The sequence below is a fragment of the Ruditapes philippinarum genome, unplaced genomic scaffold (assembly GCF_026571515.1).
Source record: "Ruditapes philippinarum isolate M1 unplaced genomic scaffold, ASM2657151v2 ctg3685_1_1_1_1, whole genome shotgun sequence".
Lineage (NCBI taxonomy): Eukaryota > Metazoa > Mollusca > Bivalvia > Venerida > Veneridae > Ruditapes > Ruditapes philippinarum.
In genome coordinates this window covers 146,014-173,945 of record NW_026858731.1, presented here as the reverse complement: position 1 = coordinate 173,945, position 27,932 = coordinate 146,014, and the positions used below count along the sequence as shown (strand labels likewise).

The window sequence follows — 27,932 nt, the reverse complement described above, 5'->3', positions numbered from 1 at the left end:
GAAAAGACTCGTAACTCGGAATGGACGCCCGCACCGCTACCACTTGTCCATTACCCTCCCCACAACACTGATCAGTTGCGGACAACTTTGAAATTTTTTGGGAAATTATACATAAAATGATTTTGTTAATGTTAATTTTGTTTGTTTTTATTTTCAATTTTTTAACAGAAAAAGTCACGTAATTCGGGCCCCCCCTCGTATGAAGATCAGAAGCAGGATAATTGACGTCAATATTTTTTTACTACATTTTTTTCTGAATAAACCCCACTTTTTATTAAAGGTAAAAAAGGTAGATAAAAAAATATGGTGGTGTTTGTGCATTTCGTTTTTTGGGTTCGCGGGTCGCCAAACGAAAACACAAGAATACGACAAAGTCAACTTTTGGGTGGACTTTCGCTCTGCTGGGGTCAAAAAAACGAAAACGCGATAATACAACAAAGTCTCAAATTTGTCGTTCTTTCACTCCGCGGTGCACATGGTGAAAAAACGATAATACAACGAAGTGGTGACTGTCGTATTATCGTGTTTTTGCCTGGCTCCCCACGGAGCGAAAGTACGACATAGCACAGATCAGCCACAATAACAAACAGACAATTAACAAGTTTTTGCTGCATATGATAAGATAACAATGAATTAGTTGAATGAAATCCAGTATTATTGATGTGTTTTCCTTCAAGTCTGAAAAGCTGTCACAGTTTCCCCTAAACAAAATACATTTTCAGTCCCCGAAAAAAACCCTTTTAAAAAAGTATGATGCGTAAAAATTCAGATATTGTGAAGTTAAATGTGACTCATTGTCATTAAAAAATATTTTCCCCACCTGTCATTACGAAAAAGCGCAAGGACAATTTTGGATAAATTTTGTTTTTAAAAAATATTTTTTACAATATTTATATATGAATATGTGAAAGGGTTTTAGCTGTAAGTGTAAATTTTTCAGGGGTAAAAAAAAAGGGTTTACAGTTACGGTAAATTAATTTTTCATTGATTTAAAACCCGTTTGGGTAAAAATTTGTCATCTATTTCCTATAGAATTGTGCACAAATGAATTTTAAATTAGTACATGTTGTTTTGGGCCTTAAACTATCAAGGTTGTGCTTTAAAATTAAAATATTTTTTTAAAAAATAGTGTAACGTGCCCGAGCTATACCCGTATGATATAAAATTTTCCCCTGGCTTTTTGCCTTATATTATTTGATTGGACCCAAATTTTTTTTGCTTTTAAAAGTGCATAATTCCCAAAATTGAATTAAATATATAAAATATAATTTCCTCGGGGGGACTACTTTTTTTTAAAATTAAAAAACGAATAATGATTTTCTATACCTATTAAACAATTTTTTAAAAATTAATACCTTTGAAATCCCTATTTATATATATACTTTCCCCTCTTTCTCGATCTCTAAAATTTTCTATTTAAAAAAATTAAATTCTTAATTTTCCCCTTTATTAATTTTTTAATTCCTTGTTTTCTTTCTATTTTTAATATTTTCGGGGGCCCTTATCAAAAAGGGCCCCTATGCACTGTGAAACTAAAAAATAAAAAAAAGAAAAGGTTTTACCCTTTTAGGATTGTCGACTGTTCAAACGCTCCCAAAAACACCCAACTCCCCAATTTTCTCACATTCACCTCCCTTTAATATATTGGCTGGGGACTGCTTCCCCCCTTCAAAGTGTTTTCCATATCTTTTTAAAACGCTTGAATATATTTTTATCATTAAAATCAAATACTGTTTTCCCTTTTTTTAAATATGCTTTACTTTTGTACATAAAAAACATGACCCCGGGAAAACCATCGCCAAAAATGAATAAATAAATTCCCTTTTCTACTTTTAAATAAATAAAACCGGGGCAATTTCAAAGGGCTCCAAAATAAAAAGTAAAGGGAAATTTTAAATTTAAAAAGCAACATTAACAAACAATTTTGATACAACTTACAGGTCCCAATTTTAAAACAGGTTTCACTTTTCGGGAAAAATTTGGTTTTGATTGTTAAAAACAAATGGTTTTTACTCTTTAAAGGGGGAAATTTAATTTTTTCTATATTCGCTACTTTCCCCCCACCCCCAAAAGGGGACATCGTCCCCCCATGAAAAATTTCAATTTCAAAAAATAAAAATAAACTTTTTTTAAAATTTGAAATCAAACTTCTCGTTTTATAAAACAAAAAAACTGAAAAAGAAAAATCTTTTACATTTTAAAAATAAAAATCCTGTCCTTTAAAAGCTTTAATTCCTTTTTCCTTCTACATGTCTGATATGATGTAATTTATTTTTTGTTAAAAAATTTTTCCCTTTAAAACCCCAAATTTAGCTGTCTCTAAGTCTATTTTTTTTCTTCTCTTTTTTCTAATTTTTTCCCCTCTCAAAGCTAAAGAAATTTTTCTCCCGGGCGGGAAAGCTACACTTTTTTCAGCATGATTTTTAAAATAAATTCTCAATTTTTTTTTCCCCCTCTTCTTTGGTGTCTATATCAGATTCATAAACTTGTTCCTACCCTTTTAAATTAAACCCTTCCATAATTTTTTCATTATCATTTTTTGTCCTCTTTCTTTTAAAAATTTTATAAAATCGGGTTCCCTCCGAAATTCCAAATTTTCTTTTCCCCTTTGAGAAATTTTAAAAGGGACGGGAAAGGTTTCAAGGGGCCGAGTCCAATTTTATTTTTTTTGTCCCATATCATTGTAAAGTTTCGCACACTTTCTAGTGACGGGTGTTTCCCCGGGGATTTGGAGGGTTTCTTTTCCATAACTTTTTCCCCAATTTTAAAATTTCTTGTGACATTATCAGTCTTTTTCCCCCCAATTTTTTAAAATGTCAGGACCCCTACCCAACCCAAAAAAAAATTCTTTCGTCCCCAATTTTCCCAACACTCTTGATTTGTATTTGGGTTTTTTCCCTTTAAATCGGAAATTTTTCAGTGTTTATGCACTCCCCTTCAAAATGTTTACTTCTGTAAATCCCCTTTTTGAAATACATTTTAAAATGTACACAGAAAACCCTATCATTGTTTTTTTCTTACAGTAAAAATTATGGGGCTGTAAAAAACTTCCCCTTAAGCAACAAAAGGCCCCTTGCATATTGGACAAAAACGTTTTGGAGAAAGTTTTCTAAAACCGGTCTGTTTATTTTTTTCCCAAATTCTGGAAATAAAAAAATTACCATATTCTTTAAATTTTGATGGTTTCTTAATTTTTTCCCATATCTTTTTTGTCTGAATATCCTTCATTTTTTTCTATTTTTTTGAAAAAATTTAATTTTCTTTCTACCCTCTGAAATCTTCAAATACTTTTTTGAAAGTCCTTGCTTGAGATAAATAAGTATCTTCTGGGGGAAATTTTGGGCCCCTTTAATTTCGCATACTTTGGGGACATAAATTTAAACCTTGAAAAGGGTTTTATTAAAACCCACAATTAACTCTATAAAACATTTGATATCTTTCTTTTTTACTTAAAAAGGTCCCTTCCAAAAAAAAATTTTAAATTTTTAGAAGAAAAAACCCAATTCTTTTTACTAAAAAAATAAACTAAAACGTGATCTCCAGGTTTAAAAAAGTATTAAAAAAGAGTTTAACAATAAATGAAACTTTTTCTGTTTTTTTTAAATTAAAGTTTCCAGTATTTTGCCTTAAAAAAAGAAAGTGCCATTCCTAATCTTCTTGAAGTTCCCATGCCCAATTGTTTTTAGGTACTGTTTTTAAAATTTTGGGACGGAACTTAAAAATGCTATTTTTCTAAGGTGTAGTTTGTTCTCTCCCTAACAAAAGGGGTATTGGGAGCCCAATACCTGGGGTTTTCTTGTCAGATGCTCGAATAACCAAATATCAAAAAAGGGTAAGAAACTCATCCCAGCCCCTTTTTGTTTTCTCGTAAAAAAACATAACTAAGATTCTAGTTAATGTTTTTAAAAAAAACCCCCTCTACCATCCCCATCTAAATTGGGGGTGGTTTAAAGGTGTTGTTTTTGGTCTTCCTGTTTTCTGAAAGCACTCACAAATTTTCCATGAAAAACATAAACTTTCAAAAACCCCCTTACCTTAAACAAAAGGGTTATTTTTACTGGGTACCCCAAAACCCCTTGCTAAAATCTGTTTCTCCTTATTTTAAAAAACAGTTTTTCCCTCCATGTTTGGGCATGGGAAAATTCCTCGGTCCACTTCGTGAAATAATTCAGCAATTACAATAAATTTATTACCTTTTGTTCGGGTTTTTTTGGAAAAACTCACCAAAGTATTTTCAAACCGCAATTTTTTCCTTTGGAAACCTCTGACTTCCTAACTACATTCATGGGTGCTTTATTATTGGGTAGGGGCCCTTTTTGCTTTTAAGATTTTTCAAACAGGTATTAACTTTAATTTTTTCCCATCTTTTTTGTAAACCAGGCCAGAAAAATATCTTGCTTATTTTACTAAGTGTTTTTACGGTTTACCCAAATGAACCTGATCCCTTTATATTCTTTAAGAGAATTTTGGGGATTTAAAAACCCCAAAAACAAAATTGGAAATTTAAAAGCCTCCCAAATTAAAAATTTGTTTTGTCCCAAATCATTTTTTTCCCTTTTTTTCTAACAAAAATGGGGCCCCTTCATTTTATACAAAAGTTTTTCCCTTTTGGTTCCAAAAAGATTAAAAATGAAAACTTGACCCCCAAATATCTACACTATTGATTTCCCATGTTTAAACCCAAATTTTTTTAAATTATTTGAATATCTTTGTCAATTATTCTGTGAAAATTTTAAAAGTGAAAATGCCCTTAAACCCTTAAATTTCATCTGATTTCTTGTAAAAATAGCTGCGGGAAACCTAAAATTTTTTCTTTCTTTAAAGGGAAATGACCCTTTTATCCACTTTGGGTTAAAGGGTATTCTACTTAATGAAATCAGCGTTTTTTTCATGAAATTTTTCCCAGGTCGATTTTCCTTTTTTTTCCCAAAATTGTATGAAGAAGTATTTCAAGCCATTTTTCCCGGAAACTTGTCCTTGGGGAAATTTTTAAACTCCCCTTTAAGAAATCTAAGTGACCCATGATCGGTTTTTACTTTTAAACCCTGTTTACCAAAAAAAATTTAATGAAAAAAAGTACTTGACGAAATTTTTAAAAGGGTGCTAAAATTTTCTTTTACGTGTGAAAAACATATTTTACTTTTTCACCCCTTTTCAATAAATGGGCTTGCATAGGAAAAAAAACCCGTTCCTTTTCCAAATTCTATTTTCCTGTGACAAAATTCCCCCAAAAGGAAAATTGCAAAACTTTCGGTATCCAATAAAAAATTTTCTTGTGTGAATTCGGGGTTGCGCTGGGCCCCAAGGTTCCTTTGTTAATTTCTGTTTCAGACATTTAAAGGTTTTCAGAACTTTCTGTTTTCCCAAAAATCAAATTTTTGAGATTTTCTTTTGTTAATTTTGAAAGGGGTTTGGGCAATATCGAAAAAACCCTTTTAAATGAATTTTTCTTGTAAATAACTGCAAAGTCTAAAAAAGGGAACAAAATTTTCCCAAAAACATTTCTAGGCTTTTGGCCATGACTTTTTTACAGTTTTACTTTTTGGGGTTTCATTTTTTAAAACCTCAGACGAAAAAAATGTGCCCAAAAAACTCTACTTCCTTTCAAAAATTTTTTAACTTTTTTCTGGGTTTTTTTAAAAATTTAAAGGGCCCTTTATTTTTCAAATTTCCTTTTAAAAACTGTTCTAATTTTTTCGAGCAAAATTTTGAAAAGTTTTTCCCTATGACAATAATTTTCGCAGAAAAATTCAAAAAAACACTCCAATGGTAAAACCACCCTGTACCTGTCCCCAAATGACCCTTTTTTGAAAAGCCCGCTGGCGCATTGCAAAAAAACCCAAAAAGGCAAAATTTAAAACGGGATAAAATTCCCTTGCCGGGGTCATAAAAGCTTTTTTGGGTTTTTATCTTCGGGCTCAATTTTAAACCCTCCCAGTAACCTGATTTTTAAATTTCTAACAGGGAAAAACCCTTTTTTGCCCCCCCGAAAATTTTTTGGATCAATGATTCATCTATTCGCGGGAGGATACGCCCCCTTTACCTTTACATTTTTTTAATTTTCCTAAAATCATCCCAAAACCAAATGCGTTCCATCTTTTTTTCTGAACTAAATCCCAACCCCAACTAGCCAAGGACTTGAGGATGTTTTCTTAAAATTCCCTTTTACCCCAAAAATTTCATTAACATTTTTATTATTTCTTCGTTCTTTGATGAGGAAGCCTTCGGAGAGGTTTTTTAATTGGATGTGCATTCCCCAGTCGAAATTTTTTTGGGCGATTATTTCCCGGCGTCCCACATCAAATCGTTTTTTCAGAGGGAAAATAGGAAATATTTACAATAACTTGGGGAAACAGACTTTTCACTGGAAATTTTTTCCCAAACTTTTAAATTTTCTTTCATAAGATTTTGTAAATGTGACGGGATATAGAATTATTTTAGACTTTACTTCGTTCACCTTTTAACAGGACTCTGAAAAGCAAACAATTTAGTTCCTGGATGGGAAAACCTTTGGTTTTTTTCTGACAAGTTTAAACTCCCTTTTTGAAAAATCTGTTTACTTGCTTTGCACAAGTGTTCGATGCAACTAAAACCCTCGTTATCAAGAAAAAGGGCGATTTTTAAAAAGTTCAAAAAAAGTAAAAAAAACCCCTTTGTTTGGCCCTTTAATGCCAAACATTAATTTTACCCCCTTTTCACTTTTTCAAATTTCCCCGGGAATTTCCCGTTCTTTCCCTTTTTTAATAACCCCATTAAAACCCTATTCCCGGGCCCCGCAAAAAAAATTTTAAAGAGACTGTCCATTTAAACGTTTAAAAAAACATTCTGTAAGGGTCGAAAATTTTTCATTTTGCGATTTTTTAAATAATCAAAGACCCAAGAAATTTCGTCCCCCTTTTAAAATTTTGGATACAAATTAACATCAAGCAATGATTTCTTAAACCCCGATCCAATTTAACTTTCGTGCTTCCTTTGGGGATTCTAAAACCCTTTCCTTTATGCGTAAAGATATCAGCTGTAAACGAAAATTTTAATTTTATAGCGGAATTAATTCCCCTGAAAATTTCCTTTGATACTATGGGTTTAAAGTAAACCCCTGTTCTAAAAGGGAAGTTGCTGGAAAAATTTTAAATTTTACCCTTTTGGGAAAATAAAACCCAAAACCCCTATTTTTCTAGTAATTTTTTTACGGGATTTTCCATATTTTTTTTGTTTAGAATTTGAAAACTTTTGGGGTTATGAAGTTTTGGGCAATTAAAAACGAAAGGGGACCACTTTTACCGCATTTTATAAAATTTAGAACTTTTAATACTTTTATGATAATTATTAAAAACCTTTAACTTGGGTTTTTGAAAATTTGTGTTTCTTTTTTCCCCGAACCATCGGAATTTTTAGATCTTGTGTTTTTTAAACCCCCTTTTCCTTGGAAACTGCAGACTTTGACCCCGTATTTCCCTGTAAAGAAATTTTCTTAATTTCTGACACTGATTCCCGTAACTGGGTTTAACGTCAAATTTTTTAAAATTAATTTTTTTTAAAAATTTTCTGATTGGGCTAACCCTACGCATTTAAAAAAATTTTTTTTTCTTTTTGGGTTTTGGGCCCCGGGGGTCCCCTCTTGAAAAACCTCTTTCTAAATGCCCTGTCTTCGGATCGTTGGAAGGTTTTAACGGGCCCTTGGGTTTCATTTTTTTAGCTGAATGAAAGGGAATTTTTTATGCTTTTCCAAAGGTTTTTTCCATCTGAAATCTAGGGTGGGTGGTTTAAGGCTGTATTTGGTTATTTTAAAAAATAAAACGGTTTTTCCCCTTTCACCTTAAATTTTTTGGTTTATAAAAACCCCTTTTAAAAACCCTTGCTAAATTTTAAACTTTTGCCCTTTTGTTCCCAAATTTCCAATAAACCCCTAGCCTTTTCCGCCGGCCAAAAAACCTGGCCAAAATAAAATTTTTTTTTTCAAATTATCTGTTTTTAAACCCAAAAAATTAAATTTAAGTTTTTAATCCCTTTTTAATTTCCCGGGTTCCCTCAAAAGTAGCTGGTTTTAATTTTAATTTTTTAGGGAAGTCCCTTTTTTGGGGGTTGGGATGTTTTAGGGCAGGTTTCCCAATCTTGTAAATTTTGTCATAAAATTTGTTTTCTTTTTTAAAAGTGGGCAAAAACCCTAATTATTTTCCCTGGATCAAAGGGTTTTTCTTTGTACAAAAATCGCTTTGGAACAAAATTTTCCTGTTTTGTTCTCTTTTTGGGGGATTTATGGCGTTTTCCTGTCTGTTGAAAATTTTATCGTGGGGGTTGGTTTTCAAAAAATGTGGGGGTTTTGGGGCCAATGGGGGGTTCGGGTTTTTTTAAAATTTTTTTTTCAAATTGCGGGTTTTCTTTTTTGAATACAAAAAATTATTAGGAACTTGAATATGGTGTCTGAAAAATTAATCTAAAAATCCCTGTATGAATGTTCTTTTATTACGGGATTTTCCCAATTTCAACATCCCTGGCCCCTTTCATTGTTTCTTAGGTCCAACGGGGGGCGAGTTTGAGAAGGGCCTTCATTTTTTTATCCCAGAAAACTTTTAAATATGGCTTCCCAAAACAGTATCTTCGGTCTTCCTTTTAGAACCCCGGAACCCTGTTTTTTCCCCTAACAAACTTTCTGGCTCATTTTGGGGGGTAAAATCCCGTGGTTCAAGCCTGGGGCCTTTATACTTTGTGATCTGTTCAAAGCTCTGTTTCTGTAATTTTCCGTCACAGAGGGGAAAATTTTTAGGGTTTAAAATTTAAGAATTTGTCCAGGAAAAGTAATCTGACTGGACCCTGAGAACTTTTTTTCTCTATTTAAGAAGTTTTTTATTTTGTTTAAGCAAAAAATTTGCTCGTTTTTTCAATTTTTCCCCAATGTATTCAAAAAAATTTAAAAAATATGAAATAATGGTTTCTGTGGCTAACTCGGGAAATTGATTAAGTAATTACTTTTTTAACTATTATTTTTATCCTTTTTTTTTATCCTTAAAATTTTGTCCTTTTTCACCCCTTGGGCCCCCAAATTTGTTAAACGTGCACCGAGCTTTTTACCCGGGATATACTAAATTTTCCTTTTGGGCTTTTTTTGGGCCCTTTTGATTTTTGATTGAAGACCAAAAAGATTTATAAATTCTTAATAATGTGCAAAGTTACCAAATTTTAATTAAAATTTTTAGGGTATAATTTTTCCTCGAGACTTTCCTTGTCTTTTAAAATTTAAAAACGAATTAAAGATTTTATAACCCATTAAACAATTTTAAATTAATATTTTTAAATAAATATTTATAAAATATTTAAAGTTCCCTCTTTCCGATCTCTAAAATCTCTTTTTACTAATTTTAAAATTTTTCTTAATCTTTCCCTTTTTTTAAACTTTAATTTTCCCTTTCTTCTTTTCCAAATTTTAAAATTTTTCAGCCTTAATTTACAAGGGGCTAAAAGCACTGTGCACTAAGAAAAAATAAAAAAATAGGGTTTAAGCATTTAGGATTTTCGACGTTCCCAAAACGCTTTCCAAAAAAACCAACCCCTTCCCAAATTTTTCCAAAATTTAAAAACTGGCCCTTTTAAAAATTGGGTCGGGACTGCTTGCGCCCCTCAAGTTCTTCCAATTTTTTGGGAAACGCCCCGAATTTTATTATTTTTATTTAAACAAATACTGCTTACCTTTTTTAATATGCCCTTACTTTATTTTACCCAAATTTACATACTCGGGAACCCTTCGCCAAAATGAATATAAACTTACCTTTTTTACATTTAAAAAAATATACCTGCTTTTTGGCTAAGGCCCCCAAAATGGAAAATTAAATTGGGAATTTTAAATTCAAACAAAAAATTTATAAAAATATTTGATATTTAACTTACAGGTAAAAATTTTCAAGAATTTACGGGCTGGAAAAATTGGTTTTGGGTTTTTATAAAAAATGGTGTTTCCTTAAGGGGGAAAATAACTTTTTTTATATTTCGCTTAAAATTAGTAATTGACCTAAAACCCCCATAATATTTGCAAACTTCACCAATTTTTGAGGGTGAATTTGAAAATTATAAGGCTTCTGGGAGTGCCCCAAAAAGTTTTCAAATTTCTTTTTGTAGTCCCCGGGGGAATTTTAACCCGTTTGTTTTTGTACTATTTTTTGTTCCCCTTTTCAAATTTAATGCATCAGTTCCCCTAGAAATTTTCCAAACAACTATTCATATAAGTTTCTTTCTCCTTAATTAGCCAAAAAGGGGTATTTTGTACATCTGCTGAAAAATGGAGGGTTAAATTCATAAATATTTTCCAAAAATTTTGCCTGTTTTAAAAAGCACTTTTTGGAAGGGGTTTAAAAAAAAATCTTGGATTTATATTGTTTTTACTTCATATAAATTGGGTCAAACATTGATGTCACATTGCGACAAAATTTAAAGATTGGGGGTAATTGCAATATGTTTTTGGTTTATTGCGACAAAATCAAGTTTTTGCCAAATCCAACCCCTTTTAATTGCATCTGGCGACCCTATTTTAAGGAATCTGTCATTTCATACATGAATATACTGACAGGTGGGGATGAATTTCCCCAAATTATCTATTTTGCAAAGGCAGGGTGCGGGAAATTCAGGATTATTTGCGGATGAATTTACAATTGGGGAAACTTAAAAGGGCCCCTTTTTTTAAAAGTTTAAAACGAACGCCTAAATTATAAAAAACCCTTTTCCCCCACCTTTTCCCAGTGAGGGTTTTTTTGTTTTTTTAAATGCCTAATGTGAATTTTTTAAAAAGACTTGAAAATTTTGTGACTAAAAATAAAATTTTAAAATTACATTTTAAATTTTTAAATTACTAAAATTTTTTTCTTTATTTAAAATTTGTTTTTTAAAACCACCCAAAACATTAAAAAATTTTTTAAAATTTCAAAAACCTTTTTTAAAATTTCTTGACCCCTTTAAAAAACGAATTCCATGTAAAAATAAAGAATTTAGCTAACTTAATCTAAAGTTTTGGGGAAACATTTCAATTAATTTTGTTCTGGGGCGATCTATAAAGTTTTTTAGTTTTAAACCTTTAAAATTTGGGCCGGGTGGCAAAAAGCGACGAGCATGTCCAAAAATCATTTAAGTAAAAAAAACCCTAGAAAGCGGGGGTCCCCAAAACTTTCCCTTGTTCTTCCAAATTTTTTTACTAGGTCAATTTGTTTTTTGGGGTATATGTTCCCACAAATTGGGAAACTAAACTCCTTTAAATTAAAAAAAAGGGCAAGAAATTTTCAAAAACTGAATAAAATCCCAAGCGAACCCCCAAAGATGGTATAAGTACGCGTGCTGACCACCATTCTTGTAAACCTTCAGGCCGACAGGTCAATTTTTTTGAGCTATGCATGAACAAGTAAAAATATTATTTCTCTATAGGCAGTCAAGGGCAATAACTCTTAATAAAACTGAAAAAATAATCCACATGCAAAACCCAGGTGCATAACTTCACAGTAATGTTGATCATTATTCCTGTAAAATTGGTTGATTCTATCTCAAGCACACAAGGAACAAATAACACAACATTATGGAATGTTATTTTACTAAATCAAGGACAATAACCAAAGAAATACTGGATTAATCCACCAGTGAAACCTAAGGTGCACAACTACACATGCTGACTATCATTCCTGTAAAGTTTCATGACACAAGATTAAATACTTTTGACTTACGGGCGACCATCACTTATTGAAAATTTTCAAAATTTTCTTAATCAAGAGGGGATGGCTTGGGCAAAAGGGGAAAAAAAAATCCACAAGGGAAAACAACAGGGGGCAAACCTTCCAAAAATTTTTATGGGGGCAAATTTCCCGTACCGGTTTTCATGGGCTCTAGTCAAAATTTTTTTAGTATTTTGTGAAAAGTTGATAAATGGCAATTTTTTACTAAAATCCAAGGGGAATTTCTTTCAAATTTCTAAAATAATTTCAAAATAACCCGTTTCCAACTACCATGGGGCACAAAACCTGTAAAATTTATAAATTTTAGGCAAAATTTTTTTGACTAAAGGGAACACCCAATTTAAAAAGCATTTTTTTTTAAAGGTGGGCCCTAATTTTAAATTAACTCTTTTTTAAAATGGGACTTAACTTTAAAAAAAAGGGTATTACACAAAAAAGGGTATTTCATTCACTTATTTTTTTAAAATATTAATGTGATGGCTTGTTAAATTATTGACATATAATAACGATTAACGGACTCGGTAAAGAATGCTATGACGGCAAAATAGAAAATGTAACATTTGGTTATATGGTGCAAATGAAAACGGCTACCTATGCTTAATATAATTACATTGTCTAGCTTATCGCATTATGTTTTTTCGCATGGTTTTTCTATAATTTATCAATCAGATAAAGACATCCGCCTACACTAACACATAACTTTTTTCTAATTTCGATAATAATTTTTTATACAATATTTTTCCAAAATTTACCAAAACACCGCATTATGCGTACATTGTTTTGGTGTAATAATAGCAGTTGCTTTTAAATATATTCCTTTGATAAATAAATAACTATCTTTCTGGACTTATATAAAAAATTTTGTGTCTTCTTGTTTTAGGCATATCTGATTCAAGTCAGTAATTATGAATACTTGTACTCAATACTGATGAAAAATTTGGGTAACATAGATTATTCTGTCCCGTGGAATAAGGCAAGAAATCTATCAATAAATAAATGTTAGTCTGTAATCAGGCATAATTTGATGGAGTACAGAGCAAAGTAGCGATCCAAAGTTGACGTGATCATAGGTCATTGTTTGACCTTGTTTTAAACATGGACGTTTTCCCTCCTGTAGGTAAAGACACAATGGTTTCGGGTTTTTCACGTCTATTATCAATCATTGAATTATGTGAGGAGATGAATTTTAAAGTAAATATATAAACACAACGAAACAGCAGCAACAAAAATACAAAAAGCAAACATTTTAATTTATGAAATGCAATGTTTTCTATTTAAGTTCAAGAATAAAAGCTGATTCAATGATGTGTTTTTATGTTATTATGAATAACTTTATTTGCATGAGATCATCCAAAATTGACACCATCTAAAATTCATTTAAGTAAGCTATTAATACTCTTCAACGGTTTGAAACTGAAAACAAATTTTACAAGAATTAACAAAAAATGAGAAATACAGAACATGTGAAATCATCCGTTGTATCAATGAACAGAAAAATGTAAATAAGTATTATTAATTAAATTTGATTTTCTTTTACATATTTTTCTTTTCTTGCGTGTATGAATTATTTTGAGTAGCAAATGCAATGAAAACAAAACATAAAGTGATGAAAAAAAAAAGAATAGGTTTCATGACAAAAAATTATCACGCCCAATGCACCAAGTAAACCAGAATGTAAGCCATAATTCTTAACATATTTTTTCAGAGGATTATCATGCCATCACTAAAATGAAGTGCAGAGACAATTTTACAGATGAAACACATCAGCTTATTGCAGTTATGATGTGTATATATGACAGCTAACGGAATTGTTTTTGCATCTTTTGCTTAATATCAACGTGGTAATAAATAAACCATGCAAAAATCAGTGAACGAAGATTGATTGGTGAATAACCTTAAATGAGGTGTAATGATGAACGTCTGATTTAAGTGGAAAACACATGAACAGTAGTAGTTTAACGTTAATATCTGACCTCATTTTCAGTAGTTATGTACTTCTGGTGTTAGATTTGGTTATAGGAAAATACTGGTTGAGTGATAACTCTTGTTCTCCCTAAATGACTTTCAAATAACATTTAAGTTATTATTTTTTGATAAATTGTACTATGATAGTCACCTTGAAACGATAATAAATATATGTATTCAGGAAAATTACTTTCTATGAAAAAGTATCTTATGTAAAATCCAAACTTGTTAACAAGCATTTGGCCGAAATATATGTGCAATTATTTAGTCAGGTTCTTTAAATGAAAAAGTATGAGTAATAAATAGCCCTATGTATCGGCAAAGACACATTAATAAAGAATAATACGAAAAAGCGGCTTTTTGGTTTTTGTCGAATTTCTAAAAAAAATGTAGTATGTCTTATAAAGAAGTATACAGTGGCATAGAGGTGACATTTGCAGTTTTATTTTATCTCGTGGCCACGACATATTATTTGGTGGCCACGACTTATTATCTTGTGGCCTCAAGATATTATCTCGTGACCACGAGTTATTATCTTGTGACCACGATTTCGTATCTTGTGGCCACGACTTATTATCTCGTGGCCACGACTTATTTTCTTGTGGCCTCAGTAAGAGATAATAAGTCGTGGCCACGAGATACTATGTTGAGGCTCGTGACCACGAGATAAAATAAAACTGCAAATGTCACCTCTATGCCACCGTAAAAGTATGATAATTGACTTCTGACTTTATATAAACCGTGATTAAAAAGGTCGTAAAATCTATGGAAACTGTTATTATCGGTAAAATAAATATATTCAAACAGCTAAATTCTGATTTTTTTCTCAGGTTGACTCTTATTTTTTTTTCCATTTATTTCCCTTCGTAGCCGCTAAGAACTTAGAGGGCTAATTTAATTGATAAATTATATCAATATTTCAAGATCTTAGTTTGCAATGGTTTGTGCACTTTAATGACAGCAACACATTTAACAAAGATATCGCTTATCATTAAATTTAAGTAAAAACGCGTTATGATTTTATCATTTTTGGCACCTTCCTATTCATCTTTTTCAACACGAGTAGTCTACAAGAGTTTAAGACTTTTTTATTCCTCTAATTTGATAAAGTATCCTCCCTTATAATTTAAATAATAACTGCCAATTCCATGAAAGTGACATTATGCCCATCAATGTGTAAATGTTGAGTGCACAGCAAGTCAATATATATTTACATTTTGCCATTATTATGCAAAATAATCAACAAGAGAGTCATGATGACATATTACCGCTTATCTGACTGAAGTATCCACTGGTTACTATTGACAATCAATTATTGCTATGGAAGTCACTGATTGCCATAGAAAGTCAATGGTTCATTTGAAAGTCACTGGTTACCATACAAAGTCAGTTGTTGCTATGGAAGTAACTGGTTGCTTAGAAATCACTGTTTCTCAATTGAATTGATAAATAATATTGAAATACATTACCAATTAAACTCACCTGACAGCAAAGGCCTGAGCATAGTGTCGTTTTAAGCATAAAGAAGAAATTTATGTTCTTATGTTAAAAGGTATTTTTATGTAAAATTAATCATTTGACCGATAAAGAATCAATTGTTCGGTCGGGTTTGTTAAATGAATAAGCAGGAGTAATAGATATAGATTTAAACGATTCTCTATTTTGGTTAAGTTACTTCCCTTGCAGTTTAGATGAGAGTAGCTAATTATGTTAAACAAGATTGAAAATAAGGTGTAAGTAACAGCTTGAATAAAATGGAAATCAACTAGTACTGTGTCCAACGTTACAAGGACATTTTCTAGACTCAAGTTCAGGCTTGGTCTGAAACTGGAAAAGAATGTACACTGATCAATGAGAATTCTAGAAAATAACCGAGTAACTCAGTCATGCAATAAATTATAAATTGCCTTCCCTTCTTTAAAAATTGTACTACCGCTCTTTAAGTCTTAATAAAGTACTGGCAGTGTACATTAAGCCTGATCTACACGCACCTATGGTCAATGTCTTACCTGTACAGTAGTCTGTATATGGTAGGGAAATTTTTTTTGGGCAATATTTTGTGTATCTCAATACAGGCAATTCTTCCTGACTTACATTGTGAACGTCAGGGTTATTTTATGACTGTGGACATATCATGTGATATAGCATATCAATTTTAAAGCGTCGCTTTCAATTATTTCATTCTATTTGGACAGTAGAACCATTGCTTAATTTAATAGCATTAATTTAAATGCGATATGGCGCATGCTCAACGCACATTTTTCATTGCACTCATATGCCTTGTCGTTCAAACAGTCACTAACATTTTTGCTTTTCATGGTTCATTTAGCAGACCAAAGCTTATAATGTCTTCTATGTCTAAATCTCTCTAATGTAGTGACATATCTTATATTTTACATATTAAACATTTTAGAACCTTACTGTATGGAATGTATTGCCACTTAGCATTTGCTGATTTCTATGACACATACATATGGTTTCATTTTGTGACGAGCAAAATATAATTGCAAGACAAGCCTTCATAAGATGATAATTTTATTATTTATATACTTATCACGATATGTTTCATACAACCTAATTTAGTAACATTTAACCCTTAATCTGCTGAATATGTGTAACGAATTTGCCCTGCTTAGATTTCGTATAGTTTATTATGATATTGATATATTCCACTTGTTTTAAAGAACATATTAAAGCTTGATCATACTACACGGACTTGCAGGCTGGCCTGGTTTTAGACTAATAACAAAGGCTAATCAATTTTGATTTCAGCAGAAAAGGGTCATTTCATTTTCTTGACAATCACATTTACGACTGTCATAAACATTACAATTAAAAATTATTGATGCTTTTTCCATATTCAGTATAACACTTTTGAAGCAAACCGTTTTACAACAAATTCAATCATTATCATTTAAAGGAAAGTCGCTCGCTAATCAAGTAATAGAAAGAGCATCGAAACACGAGGCTTTCTGATTTCTGATTATTAATCAGATTGCCGAGTGTGTTGATGTTCTTTCTTTTTTGTTCCCTGTTGTCACACTATGAAACCTCAGAAAAAAGTAACAAGTGAACGAGCAGCTTTCCCTTTCTCTGCCGTCTAAATATGTAAACCCCACCAAAAATGAGCCAATCAATGGGCATCCTCTGTACTGCGGGTAACTAATACCCGCACTCCAGTTAACGCATTGTGTATGTATATGTATACGATTTAACACATTTTCAACAGAAAGGTCCCCAAACCATGATACAAAGAAGAAATAGAATACACAAGATTTTTGAAAACTAGTAAATGATTCACAAACATTTTATAATAAACTCTAAACATTAACAAATTGAAGTGCACATTCAATTTAAGTTCATTTCAATTCTTACACCATTTTTAAGAAATCAAAACAAGGTAAACAAAACTATGTTATATACAGATAATTACATCATACATATACATTCTGTTCGTTTCATCACACCGCATCTAGATTTAATAATATATTAACCCTGACAAATGTGACGTTTTAGCATAATCATCAGGGTATTAGTTAAATAGTTAATTCGAAAATGTAATAATAGTAATGTTTTGATTTCTTAACAAAAACATTATTATCTTTTTAATTCGGACTAGATTTAGTTTAGTAATAAATGAACCTGAACTTCTTCGGTGTTTCTAAATATAAAAGTTGCCAATTAATATAACGGTCGTTAATAATGTTTTTGAGATTTATATTATTTAGCTAAAAAGGACTACAAAACTCATTGGTTCACTAATATAATAAAACAATACTGATAAAAAATAATCATGAACAACAAAACACAGTATATATTATATGACAAAACCATAAAGCTGTAATATTTATGCACAAAAAAGAAAAGAAAACGTTGAGGAATTTCTTATAATATTAGTTACATCAGAAGTGAATGTCATCCAAGAGTGAACTAACCACTTTATATTATAATCTTCGTAATGTTCATAAACATAACTGTTTAATCTTGGAAGTGCTCATTAACATAACTTGTACCTAAAATACTGAATGTTGTGTTTAGTCAGTTTCAAAAATCTCTCTCTCACTCTCTCACTCTGTCTCCCTCTCTCTTTAAAAGATTTATTCCTACGACTATGTCATATTCACTTTTGCATCAACCGTTTCTTTTTGAAACGCTTAACTTTAAAAAACATTAAATAACAGCATTAATAGACCACGAATGTAGTAATACATTTTTCGACTGATGTAAGGTATAAAACATGTGGAGCAGAACATGTTTCCAAAAAAATCGAATTTCTGCCACATGTCATACATACATCAAAGCAAACTATGCTTGTAATACGACGAAGGTTAAAACAGAGAAATAGAAAACCTAACAAGTAAGAGAGCATTTGTTACCACAGAAACGGACGATCGTGATTTAGAACTGATAGAGATCAGCACCAATGGCTTTTAAATTGCTTAAACATTATAAGCTAAGTGGAATGGACACAATTATGTCTGTTTCATAACAAATAATAACGATTCATACATAGTCGTATGGTATTTAATTTGTCATGGTGTCAAGTGAGCAAATATTTATCAAATATTTCGAACACATCTTTTGGCATTCAATTAAACTGACACATGGAACATTTACAACATATAGACATTCATTAATTTTACAAACTTGAATAAAATAACATCATATTCATATCCTATCAAATTTGAATCACATCATTTCTGTCATTTTGAAGTAATGTATTGATTGGCAATATACATAATGTTATTTCGCAATCAAATTGGATGCCCATTTGATAAAACATGAACAAATGATCAAATATAATCACTTATAATTCTACTCACTAGTGACATTGTATGTTACTGGCCTATCATAATATAACAATAACACATACAATCCCGAAAGTTATAAAGTTCAACATATCACTTTTTATTCTGCAATACGTATATTTGGTATGTTATTACCTAAACTTACCTATGAACCATGAACTAAATAAACATAACTTAAAATAACGTAACAAAAGCTTAGATATTAACATCTTGAAAAATTCAAGAATTCCCGAAATTAAGTTCAAGTTCAAGTGTTCAAATCTATACGAGGTATGATCAAAAAGTTCTCGGCCCGATACACTTTCTAGCCACTACACTGACATTTACATACAATACGTCGATGCCGATATCTTATTGAAGATTACTGACCGTGTTACACGCGGTTTCACACAGATTAAGTAACATAAAACACACTTTGATCAGTAAAGGGGTGTGCCATGTAGACCAAAAGGAGGAAGTTCAAACCAGAGCCGTCATTAAGGACCTCGGTAAGAAAGGGATTTCCCCAAGGAAATCCATAAAGATTTCATGGATACACTTAGGAATGAGTGCCCTTCCTATCCTATAGCACGGTGAAAAGATGGGCTGCTGAATTTAAGAGGGGCAGTGAGAACATTGGAGATCATGACAGGCTTTGGCGGCCAAAAGAGGCCACCAACGATGAAACTGCCGAAGCTGTGCACGATCTGGTCATGTGCGACAGAAGGCGAGACCTGCGAAGCATTGCTAGGGAAGTGGGTATTAGCTTTGGTTCAGTTCAGGCAATTCTGACTGATGTCTATGGTATGTCAAAGGTTTCCGCTAGATGGGTACCCAGAAATTGATTGACGACCAGAAGCAGATCGGAATTAATATTTTAAGATATCTTTTGTCTTGCTACGAGGATGAACCAAACCTGGTTTTATCTACCGGATCGTTACTCAGGATGAAACATGGGCCCATCACTTCGATCCAGAATCCAAAAAACAGAGCATGCAGTGGAAGCATCCTGACTCACCCCCTCCGATAAAATTCAAGAGGGTGCCATCAGCCGGAAAGATGATGGCTTAAATTCTTTAGGGATAGTAAGTGGATAATCATGATTGACTTTCTTGATCAACGGTACGTACTATGCTTTAAGAAAGTGCGCGTAAAAGGAGGGGCAAACTGACTCAAGGCGTTCTGCTCCGGCACGACAATGCGCCAGCTCACACATCCATAGTCGATGGCTGCTGCAACTGACTGCGACTTTTAAATTCTTCTCCCTCCCCCATATTTTCCAGACTTGGCCCACTCTGACTTCTACATGTTTCTGAAACTGTTAACCAAGCTTCGTGGTTGACGTTTTGGAAACAAGGAATTTCATTGATAGAGGCGATCAATGAGTTATTTGAGGTCCAAAATAGAGAGTTCTATTTTGAAGGGTTAAACAAGTTGGAGCACAAGTAGGCAAAGTGCATTCATGTAGAGGGCAAGTAAGACCATTAGTTGGGTTCTCTGACTACCGGAAGTACATCGGGCCAAGAACCTTTCGATCAATCCTCGTATACCACATTTTAGCCACTCTTTCTATCGTAACCTTTTCATTAGTTCGCCAGTATTATCTTTTTGCATTGCTTTCCCATATTCTCTTTCTCTTATTAAACTTGAAGTAGAGTAAATACACGTATTTTGACAATTCTAACAATCTTCACAGCATTCCCCTATAAAACAGACAGGTCAGTTGATTGTATGCGGGGCATAAAAAGGAATGCTTAATCGCAATATGACGCCAGTTGTGGAATAGTTTGTCTTGGTTTCTAGTATAATAATGCACGGTTTATTGTTCAAATGCTTTGTAAATGATCATTCATGCCGACCTGCCTGTGATAAAATCCATGCACATGTTCCCACTTATTGGACAACGGACTCAAAATTGATATATTTCCCCATTTCCTAATAGGGCTTAAACATGGAACTATAACCGACGAAAAAACCAAACACTCAGAGACAATTTGTTTCTTATCGTGATAAGGTAATATTTTATCTTTACGTAGTGTATTCAATGCGTAAACTTAAGACATACAAATTTAAATTAAATACAGCTTTATTTCATATCAAAGCTTATTAAGATGGTCTTTCATGTCACACACTATACTGGTCATCTGATTAGGTTCATGCTTAAATGGTGGAGGAAGGCTTCAGCTAGTAGGAGTACTTCCTAACATGCCAGAATCGATTTTTCTGTCTGGATCGAATCAGCAATGGTGTGGCGCAAGTGATTCGACAGCTACAGTGGCCTCGGTTTTAGCTTCAATACTTCTCCAAACATAAATTACGTACATCATCCCGTGTCTGTGTCGTTTGTGTTTACAATGAAGTAAGACTATCTTTTTCTGTTGCTGGATGTGTCTCGGTTGTCTCGGAGTTAAACTTCTGTGCAAAATGATGAACATTTAGACGAATGAGTTCCGCAGGACTATCTGTAACAGAATCAATGAATATGATATATCAAAGTACCGATTTTTTAAGGAGCATCAAAAGCAGGATAATTGACAGTTAATCTTTTATTACCTAACATTTTTATTCATGATAATAAACACTAAACATTTATGAAGGTAAAAAAGGTAAATACAACAAACTACTGGCTGATTTGTGTCATGTCGTATTTTCGGTTTCCGGGTCGTTGGACAAAAAGGCGTTAACACGTAATAACGACAGTCAACATTTCGCTCCGTGGTGCGCATGGTGAAAAAAATATAATACAACGAAGTGGTGACTGTCGTATTATCGTGTTTTTGCCTGGCTCCCCACGGAGCGAAAGTGCGACATTGCACAAAAAGTCATCGTAACAAACAGACAAAAGCACTTGACATTTAACAAGTTTTGGCTGCATATGATAAGATAGCAATGAATCAGTTGAATGAAACCAAGTATTATTATGTTTTTTACTAAACACTGAATGTGATGTTTAAAAGCTGTACATCAGCATTTGAAAACAGTTCTCCTCCAAACAAGTATACATGCAGTCCACATTAAAACCCCTAAGAAAATCATATGATGTGTAAATATTCACTGCATATTATAGAAGTTAGATAAGACTGAATTGTCATTTTATAAAATATTTATCCTACCTCGTTACTTATTACTTAACAGTGCAAGGAAAATTTGGCAAAATTTACGTTTTTATAATATTTTCATACAATATGTATATATGATATATGCTGAAGGCTTTATAGCTGTTAGTGTCAAATGTATTCAGATCTAAAATAAATGATGTCTTTACAGTTACAGTAAATTAAATTTCTATTGAATTTAAAACCTGGTTGAATAAAAACCTTATTATCATATTCTACTTACTTGCATTGTCTATAGAATTGTGAACATCTAAAGAATTGTTTAACTTAGTACATGTTGTTTGTGAGGCATCTGAAACTATACACAGGTGGTGATTTACAACATCAAAATATACTTATAAAGGAGTATTTGACCTATGTCAAGTTACATAATAGTTTGCAGCTTCACACTTCAGAGGCTGAATGTGAAACTTGATATAGGTTCTCTGCAGTGCAAAAAGTTTTAAAATAGCTTCTGTAGATTCAAGGAGAATTTATTTAATTTGTGTTGTATTATTTTATTGTTCCCTTTTCAAATGGTACATCAGTTACACTAGCAAATATCCAGGAAAAAACAAAGCGTAACTATGAGTTCTTTCTCCTTGAATAGACAGCCATGTGTTGACATAAAAAGTATATGTACATCTGCTGAAAGTGGAGATTTATTTATAATGAGTCTCAAACGTCTACCTGTTTGACTTATTTTTCGGAAAGTAAAAAGAAGCTCATAGTCATTTGCTTAAGAAAGACATCCAAAACAGAATATTCATGAACAAGCTACTAAACATTTAGTAGCATAAATAAAGATGTTTAAAAAAGAACGGAATGAAATGCTAGCATGGCTTTACCACCCCAATGGTGCTAATACGTGCCAGATTAATTATTAATCTTAAAGAAATATTTTGCAAGAAAAACGCAGTAATTAATTAATCTCCAACTCCATCATATGTACGTGATGTAACAATATTTTGGGAAAAGGTGATATGTAACTCATTAGCATTGGTAGACGACATATTCAAATACATGTAATAAGTTATAGATGTTTAACAACCAATTTTCCTTTCGATGTAAACGAAATAGTATGTAATGGTACAAATTGACTAGATAAGTAATAAACAAAGAACACATTATTGTGTTTTTCAAGTAATGAAATGTAAATAGAATATAACCGGTAAAACTGATATTTATTTTTAAATACCGCCACGCTGTGACACGTCAAGTATTAAGTAGTGCCAGCACCGTTATGGTTTTATCACGACATGTCAATTATCAAATATATGCAACTACTGTTAATGTCCTATGCTGACATGTCAAGTTGTGAATAACGTCAACACAGTTACATGTACAGTCTTATGGTGAATATCAGTAATGAAAAACGCCCACACTTTTGTTATACTGCGACATGTAAATTATTGAATAACGCAAAAACTGTTATTGCCATATAGTGACATCCATATATTGAAAAGCACCAATCCTGATGTCACATTGCGACATGTAAAGTATTGAATAACGCAATCTTTGTTATTTAATATGTAATTTTGCAAGGCAGCTGAGCAATTTCAGTTTATACCAGAGTGAATTGACACAATTGAGTTAAAAGACCATTTGTAACACTTGGCAACAAATACCTTAATTATAAAAGCCTCCAACCCTGCCCTCCTATGGTAGAGTAACATTTTATATTTAAATGCCCATGAATTTTCAATTAGACGTGAAAACATATGTGACTATAAAAGGTGAAATTTAGAATTGAATTTCATTGAAAGTGAAGTAACTATTCATAATTTACAATTTTGAAACCACCAAGGACTAAAAAGCTTTTTAAAATACAAAATATCACTTTTCTTATATTTGTTGTTTATATATGGAGAAAAAACAAATCGCGGTGCAAAAAATGACCATGCCACGCGGAAGTTTCCTGGACGTATTACTTGGGTTAGGGCTTTAAAACTTAAAACATGTAAAGTAGACTTTCCAAAGTTGTACAAAATTAAATTTGCAACGGAATTGGTCAATTGGTTATTGAACGGTGAGCTCGTGAAAATGATGTTTTGTTACGAAATTTATGTGGAGAAAGAACAAATCGCGGTGCAAAAAATGACCATGCCACGCGAAAATCTCCTGGACATATTACTTGGGTTAGGGCTTTAAAACTTAAAACATGTAAAGAAAATCCTCTATAGTTGTACAAAATTGAATTTGCAACGGAATTGGTCAATTATTTATTGAACGCTAGACTCGTGAAAATGATGTTTCTTTATGAAATTTATATGGAGAAAGAACAAATCGCGGTGCAAAAAATGACTATGCCACGCGGAAATCTCCTGGACATATTACTTGGGTTAGGGCTTTAAACCTTAAAACATGTAAAGTAGACCCTCCATAGTTGTACAAAATTAAATTTGCAACGGAATTGGTCAATTGGTTTTTGAACGGTAGGCTCGTGAAAATGATGTTTTTTTTACGAAATTTATGTGGAGAAAGAACAAATCGCGGTGCAAAAAATGACCATGCCACGCGGAAATCTCCTGGACATATTACTTGGGTTAGGGCTTTAAAACTTAAAACATGTAAAGAAGACCCTCCATAGTTGTACAAAATTAAATTTGCAACGGAATTGGTCAATTGGTTTTTGAACGGTAGGCTCGTGAAAATGATGTTTTTTTACGAAATTTATTTGGAGAAAGAACAAATCGCGGTACAAAAAATGACCATGCCACGCGGAAATCTCCTGGACATATTACTTGGGTTAGGGCTTTAAAACTTAAAACATGTAAAGAAGACCCTCCATAGTTGTACAAAATTAAATTTGCAACGGAATTGGTCAATTATTTATTTAACGGTAGGCTCGTGAAAATGATGTTTTTTTACGAAATTTTTATGGAGAAAGAACAAATCGCGGTGCAAAAAATGACCATGCCACGCGGAAATCTCCTGGACATATTACTTGGGTTAGGGCTTTAAAACTTAAAACATGTAAAGAAGAATCTCCATAGTTGTACAAAATTAAATTTGCAACGGAATTGGTCAATTGATTTTTGAACGGTAGGCTTAAAATGATGTTTTTTACGAAATTTATATATTGTATATATTACATAACGAAATTATCTGACTTAATCTGATTTTGGAATATTCTAAGTTATTTAGTTCTGGACGATCTATAAAGTTTCTATTTTTACCTTTAAGAAAGACCAGTGCACAAAGCGCACGAGCATGTCCATGCATCATTTAAGTAAAAATACAAACAGGGCATTTGGTTAAAACCACAACGTTATTTTATAAAAGAATAGTGCCCCGTTCAGTTTGCTCCTTACTCAAACTATCAAAAGTTATCAAGTTATACAAAGTTATATCATTCTCATTCAAATAAAAAGACAAGGACATTTTTTGTTTTGAGTCCAAAGTCCAAAACATGTAATGCGAAATTCAATGAATCTTATAAGATGGTTTCAAAATTGTGTTTCTATAATATTTGTTGATGTATCTCGAAATCAAAATATGTTTACTTGTGGTGTCATCAAGAATGTCAATCATTTTTTGACATAAATTACAAGAATCTGAAAAGAAATTTGTATCTGCATTCAATAAAGGTACCGCGATAGCAAAATAGTATAAAATAGATATCAAATTCCTTTTAATCCAGTAAATATTTTAATTTTAATTATGTAGGTATATCCTATCATTTTAATCACAGACTTATCATTTATTTTCTTTAACTGTAACGAATTTTTAAAAAAAATGGAAATACTGAGTACAATTTAATGTTAAGATTCGAATTGAGCGTAGAAAAATGTCCTATCAGAGAATCAAGTGATTTCCTAAAACGATTATTATCGTATTCGTTCAATTGTACAAAAAGGGTAACAAAACAAGTGGTGTACTTAGAAACAACTCGCTTTATAAAGGGTAGCAAAGGATGTGTGCAAGATGAAATAGGTTAAGCTCTACTACAACGTGGCGGGGCATAGTGATTACAACAAAAGGGATAACAATTAACAATACTTCGGTAATTAAGAAAAGAACCCTATCAGTGCATATACAAATTTAAGCTATCTATAAATCCTGTACACAGCTCAGTTTGTTTCAATATCAAGTATATTATGATGTTAACATAATTTTCATCTTTCATGAAAAAGTAATCAAGCTTTAAATTTTGTTTTTATTATGCCGGTAAGTTTCGTTCAGGCATCAGAGTAAAACGACTTTACTTGCACAACATAAAAGAAATCCATACCTCAAGTATTTAAAAAAAACATGTCAGACACAATTCGCCTGTATCTGTTCAATCCGATGTTGCAGTTTGTGTGCTCACAGATGATAGCTTTATGTTTTATAAGCAAATTGTATACTAGATGTCCTTTTTGATAAAGATTGACAGCAGCGTTCTTAAAACCTGAATTTTAACCTATTATTGCTCACATTTACAGCGAAATTTCCAGATTCAAAAATAAAAATAAGTACAAAATTCAGACTGAAAGAATGAAAGAACCAACCAACCTGTTTTTCTATGCATAGAGTTCATCATCATCGCAAGTTTTCGCACATTCTTCTCCGGTTGAAAGAAAATGATATACATTTTTGGTGTGAAGAGACAAACAAGAGCCACGCTAGCGCTAAGACTTATAGACACACACAATGTTGTGATCTGAACCTGCAATAAAATTCGAGTATAACGTTAAAAAAAATTAAAACACATGGAAATATCAAGAATTTTAAAACACACCAATACAGTATAATGCATCAACTTTTTAACAAAATGTTGTTAAACAAAATATATAGAGGCGCCATTTCTCTACAAACAAAGGTAAAATGTACTTTTTAATGCTTCAACCTGTCGTGCTTTTGTTTAGTTTTTCTTTCCCATGATATGAGCAACCTACGAGTTTTTATTGCAGAAAAGCGACATCAGGATAATTTGATCCATTTGAATTCAACAGTTTTGACCGTTCCTTCAACAAGGTGAAATCAAGTTCAATAAAAAAGTGTTACCTTATGTTTTGAATAAACAATAACATTTACTTGACAGATCAAATTCATCATACAGTTTATTAATTCAACTTACAAATTTCAGAACGAAAACACGTGATCTGTTCAATGACGAAGCGAAATATTCTTTTTTCTTTTAAATTTTGTAATAAAATTGTAAGCATTAAAAGCATTTATATTATACGTAAAGTCTTTGAACCCATCATACGCCGCGTAAGGAATAACTTAACGTTAAATGAAACTTTTAAAACGCCTAATTACAAATTGACAAGAACTCTTGTGTTGCATCTGGACAAGTGCAACAATTAAAGATAGGTGTGCAGCAGTATCCTTTGCGTTTTTGTTTCAATTTCATTAGGTTCTGTTTACTTTCAGATTATCACGTGCACATATGGCTTGAATTACTATTTCATTGAAATGCATCTACAATAGATCCCGGGAGATTTACGTGTTAACATTCTTGACAAATGTAAGAATTCTTTGAGCCAAATCATGCAAAGTTTTAATGAATTTTTAAAGACAAAATTGAAGCATCTAGTCATATTGTCTACGTGTTACATTAAACAGATGTGAGGTTTTCTATATGAAATAGAATTATTTGTTAACACTTTCTTTAACAGCATGATATATTTAATCCTATGTTTTAACCATCGACATGTTAAAAATGAAACGGAAATATGTTTAGTAGACAGATATTTAATGCAATTAGTAAAAGTTGTCGACAATTGAGTTATAATATAATCCTTCATTTTTTGTAATGTTAATTCCCCATAGGCCAATGACAGTTACACCTATTGTTAAAGGGATACCAACACAAAAAAATATTACAATGATCTTATGAACTCAAATTACGCTAAAATGGCATTTTCTTTAAACAAGAGGGCCATGATGGCCCTGAGGTCGCTCACCTGTATACAGGCCCCTTTAGCGGAGCCAGTTTAAACCTAAGGGCTTTTATTTAGACACCCATTAGAAGATGTTTCATGATGTTAAGTTTTTACTACACACATATAATGAAAAACAATGGTCTCCCCCCCCCCTTTGGCAGTGCCAATTTTGACCCAAGGGCTTTTATTTGAACAAACTTGGTAGACACCCACAAAAAAGATGTTTCCTGCTTAACAATCTAACCTCTAGCTCATTGGGTTTTTTAAAAGAAGATTTTTTAAGTTTTTACTATACACATATAGTTAAAATAATGACACCTTTGGGGCGGGGCCAATTTTGACTCAGGGCTTTTATTTGAACAAACTTTGTAGACACTCACTAGAAAATGTTTCATGCTTTATATCTAAACTCTAGCTATTTGGGTTTTTTCAAAGAAGGTTTTCTTAAGTTTTTGCTATACACATATAAGGATAATCAATGACCCCCGGGGCGGGGCCAATTTTGAC

At 32.2% G+C, this 27,932-nt stretch overlaps 1 protein-coding gene across 2 annotated transcripts in view; it reads right to left on the bottom strand.

Annotated features, from left to right (window-relative positions):
- Positions 1-18,663: 18,663 nt before the first annotated feature.
- The window catches only part of LOC132754086 (metabotropic glutamate receptor 3-like), a 96,746-nt gene continuing 87,477 nt past the window's right edge, over positions 18,664-27,932 (bottom strand). Inside the window, exons 4-6 of one of the 2 annotated variants that reach the window (XM_060744681.1) lie at positions 26,050-26,203; positions 21,797-21,871; positions 18,664-20,919 (exon numbers count right to left, since the gene is read on the bottom strand). In XM_060744681.1, the coding sequence (XP_060600664.1) occupies positions 20,807-20,919; positions 21,797-21,871; positions 26,050-26,203 (342 nt within the window). In that variant the 3' untranslated portion in view covers positions 18,664-20,806. The remainder of the gene's footprint in view (positions 20,920-21,796; positions 21,872-26,049; positions 26,204-27,932) is intronic. The other variant, XM_060744682.1, reaches the window with a different exon arrangement.